Source organism: Gavialis gangeticus, unplaced genomic scaffold, assembly GCF_001723915.1.
Source record: "Gavialis gangeticus isolate Ggan-Ray unplaced genomic scaffold, GavGan_comp1, whole genome shotgun sequence".
Taxonomy (NCBI): domain Eukaryota; kingdom Metazoa; phylum Chordata; order Crocodylia; family Gavialidae; genus Gavialis; species Gavialis gangeticus.
The window spans coordinates 59,733,512-59,738,784 of NW_017728994.1; the positions used below are offsets into that span (position 1 = coordinate 59,733,512).

The window sequence follows — 5,273 nt, forward strand, 5'->3', positions numbered from 1 at the left end:
TACATAGTATATAGCTTTGATTGCATGTCATTTTATCTGGGGATATGCCAGTACTGTTACGCTGATCAAATAAGACAGCACAACGTTCCAAACCCAGAGCATTATTAAAAAATAGTCTAGCTTTGTATTTCCATGCTGCTTACCTCAGAGAGGTAAGGCCTTTTAAACCAATAACCTTTGCATCATCCAGCATGCAGAAGCAAATAACTGCTGTCAGAAGGTAAAGCTAAATCAATGGTAAGAAATCTGAAAGAAATTTAGTAAAATGTAGGGTATACTAGGTGATGCTTGGTAATTCTATATTGGTTTTTAGGACATAAAAGTTATACGGGTTTCATGGCAGACAAACATATAGGGAAAAAAGGTAATAAAACAGCAGGTACTATATAGCTCCAGGAGAGTTAAAGGCAGAGAAAAATTGCAGTATTCACTTGCAGGAGACCAGTCAGTGTGATGCGCAAGTTCAGGTTTCCCAAGAAAAAAATATTTACAACCAGCTAACATTATCCTGCGCAGAATTTTAAAGCATGCAGTCTTAAGATAAATATTCAGTACTTAATAAATACAGGCAACATTTACCTTCCATTTAGCTAATGAGCTGAATGTACATAAATTCACCTGGATGGAATTTAAAGTGGGAGGGGGGGCGGCGCGTGGGGAGGGACTGTTTTTGGTTTTAATTTCTAAAAGGCTTCAGGGGGCTTTGGATCAGATCTTAAAGGCCTGAAACTGCAACTCTCCCCTTGCCATCTTCTCACAGTGGAGGCCAGCAGAGATATTCTAGCTCTCTGCCCCTCAATATTAAAAAATGGGGGCGCACACAGGAGAAATGAGTAGCTAGCAAGCTGTATACAAAATCTCTTTGACTCAAAAAAAAAAATAACTCTTTTTTCATCCATATTAGCCCAAAGCTACTGGCTCTAAGATTATTCTGCAAAACCCACCTCTGTCCTGATGATCTGAGGCCAATGTGTATAAGAAGTGTTGAGGAGTTGATTTTTATATCCCTTTTACTAATCATTTCTGGTTCGGGGCAGGTGGCTAACTTGATCTGTGTTGCTATCATTGCATATATAATGTATGAAGAAGATGCTTGGACAGGTGCATTAAGGTAGATTATGTAAACCTCAAATCTGCTTTGTTTATAACAAACTGATTAATCAAGTGATTAAAGGTTTAGCAACTGAACTGATAAATGTGTTTATGAAAAGTCACCCAAGCCAAATTAAACCTGATATGTTTCCTGAACAGAACAAGAGGTTCTCTAGACAATGGAAATATAATAATACAAACTTCACTAAAACATATGATATAGTGCCACATTCAAAATGATTAAACTGGAGAAAATGGTGATTAATACAGTTTCTATAAGTTGGGTGAGAAACCAACTAACGGGAAGACAACTGGGTTAGACTGAAGGAAGAACTATAAGGCTGGATGGGGTTACTGACAGTCCCTCAAAGGTTGATTGGACACAGATTTGATTTAATATTCTTATTAGTGACCTTGGCACAAAAAAGGCAGGAATTGAAAGACATTGTCAATACAGATGAGGACTGAAATATCATACAGGAAGAAATGGGTGCCTCAAGGACTGGTATAAAAGCAACAGGATGAAACCTAATAGCACAATGCAAGGTCATGCCTGGGTGGGGGGACAAACAACAAGAATTTCTAAGAGTTCATCGGTTGGAAATATCACACCTGGGGTAAGACTCAGTGTATAAACTGATGACAGGACTGAGCCGCAAATATGAAGCAGCTAAAACACAGACAAATGAAACTCTACAGGACGTCTCAAGAGAAGCATCCTCTATAGGGACATGAAGTGGCGATGCTATTGTACTAGGCACAGGTGAGCGTTCACTGGAACGCTGCATATACTTCTGGTCACCTATTTTCAAGGAAAATTAATTTGAGCTGGAAAATGTACACAAAAGTGCTACTAGGATGATCAAGGGTTATGAGAGGAGCTTAAAAGAGCTCGTCTTTGTTTAGGTGAGCAAAACAAAGGCTGAGAAGCGATATGGCTGTTCCCAACTGATGCATCAGATAAAGGAGAAGGGCTATTTAAACTAAAGAACAGTGTTGGTACAAAATAAATAGGTACAAAATGGCCAGGAATAAATGAAGACTGGAAATTAGAAGGTTTCTACCCACCAGAACAGCAAGGTTCTGAGACAACTTTCTAGTAGGAGCAGCATGGGGAAAGCATCTGACCACGTTATGAATGAGATGATATGATGTGGCTGTATGAAGTAGAGCTGATGACGCCAGAGGGTCTTTGTTCCTATACAGATGAATGATGATCTGATGTTGAAAATCTTATTTTCTCCTTAATTATTTGTACTGATTTAAATACAAAGCTGAATATGAACTAGCAAGACAGTTATGCGCTGTGTCCACCAACAAAATACATTAGGTTTTGGGGTGCTAAATCTTCTATGTTCCATCCTGTAGGTAGAATCCTTGTGGCTCATTAAAAACAAATGCTCTGTTGCTCGGTTGTGGGTAGCAGGGCTTCTGGTTCTAAAATCACAAGCTTCTACTGCCTTAATTTAGAGGCACAGCTCTGTTGAGCCAAACAGTCATTAACTCATGAACCTCTACAATGGCCCCATCAATATTAGAAAGGAAAGAAGCAAATCGAAATCACGCTGGGTTACACTTAACAGCTTCCCCTCTACCTCCCAGACCCAAGTTCATTCTTGACCTTTTGAGGACCCTTGACCCACAACGATTTCTTCTGTTTTTATGACCCGCTGTATAACTCTTTTCTTATATGAAGGTCTTGAATACATAGGCCAAAGCAAAGGTCTAGCTGGGAATCTAAACATCTACACCATAACATACTCATTGCTTTTCAGAATCTTGCAAATTAGATATGCCCTCCAATACAATCTGATGGCTAACCTTGTGGGCACACTGATTTCATAGGAAGACTAGTTAAAAAAGACAGCCAAAGAGCCAAAAAAATTAACTCCTAGGAAATGAAAATCTCTTTCTGCCTACATCACATGTTCAAATCTACCAAACATTTCAAACTAGGCTTAAAACATTCCTTTGGTTCACAACACTTACATTCAGGGCCTCCAAATTACTACAAGCACTGCAATACTTGAATCCATTAAAAAAAAAAATTCTTCCCCAGCTGTTTTTAATGGGAAAAAATGCTTGAAAAATATACACTCAAGATTCAAAAGCAGAATGCAAATATAAAAAGATGTCAACTTTTTAAAAAAACTTGTGATTTTAAGCCAACATTATGCTTTTAAAGCTTTTAGGACTGGCAATATTACAAGAAAGTATCATCAGGATTTCCATGGGAGGCAATATTGGAACGATGGTGAAAGGGATTCCTTTATAATATACTGGAGATTATTTTCCTCTTTGTATTTTCATAATGTATGAGAAGCAAGAATTTCTTACGATACCTTTATAGTTGGAAGAGCTGTTAAACAAGCTTCCTGGCACCAAAGCCTTCTTCAAAGCACCTGATAGAAGAGCAGGAGACCTGAAGAAGGGGTTTGAGAGCCATAAGCTTTTCTAACAGCTCTCCCAACTATACAGCTGGTCCAATAAACAATAGCACAAAAAATCCTTGCCTCTAGTACATGTCCAGGATCATCACATTTACAATACTCCAACCCCACTATTTTCATAAAACACCAAAATCTGAGCTTTTACATCTTATCCCTGTCTGCAGGTGAAAGCAGAATATTCAGCCTGAAGTTTTCAACACTTGTGGGTCTGCTCTAAAGACATGCAGCAAACTGCAGCCATAATTCACATATCTGAACAAACACTATTTGTAATTCTTCAGTGGGGTCCACATATTTTATGAGTACGCTAAAATTTAAGGTTTTTTTAAAAAAAGTAAATAAATAAGAAATTCCTCCTTGCCAAACCCATCTGCTGGAAATACGTTCGAATGTTATAGCTGTCTGAGCCCTGACAATTTAAATGCAGAACTCACACAAGGAAATGAGGAGTGTAACTGAATTTAATATATAAACATCAAAAATATTTTACACTTCTGCAACGTTCCCCCCGCAATGACTCTATAGCGCTATGTAATGCCTATTAAATTGTGCAAACATGCCTGTGAAGTATTATTGCATAATTTATTATGAAAATTGTGTGGCTTACCCAAGATTATAAAAAGGGATCGGTAAGAGGGCTGGGACCTAAACAAAGATCATATGCTTTAGGCACAAAGCCTGCTCGCATCTCTTTCATGCTTTTAAATTAAAATTTAATCTCAAGGCCCATGTTTGGAGTAGCTCTTTCATCTGCAGAACTTCTTTTGAACTACCAACCTCTTGTGCAAACGACTCTGCTTTTTTCCGGAGGTTCTTCTCCAAGTCGAAGTTCACCTGGAGCTCTTCATATTCTTCTACTGCCATCACAGACACTAAGAAAGAAAAATATAACATGAAGAAATCAGCAACAATACACAGTAAGAGAAACGAGCAAGGATACAGTTTATAGGCCAGGATTGTTCAAAGTATTTATCTTAATAGAATAGCCATTTTTACATTTCCACAGACCTATATTTGGTCCTCACCAGCCTTAATATTTTGATTCAATCTTTACCATTTTCTCTCCTAAGCTTCCTCCCTAAACACATCTGCTGGGACTGCACTATTCTCTTCTCTTCTGATCATAAACTGCTGGATGGTGTTTCTATGAGCTGTTGATTAACTTAATTCTATCCCACAACAGGCTACATTTCATGGTGATAGAAATGATAAATACATATTTTCTGTATTTTTAAAAGTATGTGCACATGTGTACACATTAGGCCTGTGCAAAGCGGCAAGTATTCGCTTCAGATTCGGATTCAGCTGATTCAGAAGACAGTGATTTGATTCAGAGATTCAAATCACTGTCCCAATTTGATTTGGCCAAATCAAATCTGAAAGATTTGGCGCCACTTCAGAGATTCGGCCACAAACTAAACGGGCAGCTGACAGCTGGTAAGCCCGTTGGGGTGGGGGGAAAGGGGAGGGAAGGGGCTGGGGCTAGGACAAACTGCCCAGCTGGGATGGGAGGGCACATTACTCAGGAAGGGGGGCGTGGGATGAGGGTGCAGCAGAGCTCGGAGCGGGGGCTATGCCCTGCTGCCGCTGGCCCAGTCGGGTTGGAGTAGGGGGGGGCGGGATGCAAGCGTGGCTCACTCCAGGCGGAAGACAACAAGCAGCAGCAGGACATAGCCCCCACTCCCAGTGCTGCCATGTCCACATCCTGCACCCCACCCCGGCACCAGCTGG

At 39.8% G+C, this 5,273-nt stretch overlaps 1 protein-coding gene across 3 annotated transcripts in view; it reads right to left on the reverse strand.

Annotated features, from left to right (window-relative positions):
* Positions 1–5,273, reverse strand: part of SHTN1 (shootin 1) — a 98,728-nt gene that overhangs the window by 49,669 nt on the left and 43,786 nt on the right. For all 3 annotated transcript variants that reach the window (XM_019502896.1, XM_019502895.1, XM_019502897.1), the window contains one exon: positions 4,320–4,414. In XM_019502896.1, coding sequence (XP_019358441.1) covers positions 4,320–4,414 — 95 coding nt within the window. The remainder of the gene's footprint in view (positions 1–4,319; positions 4,415–5,273) is intronic.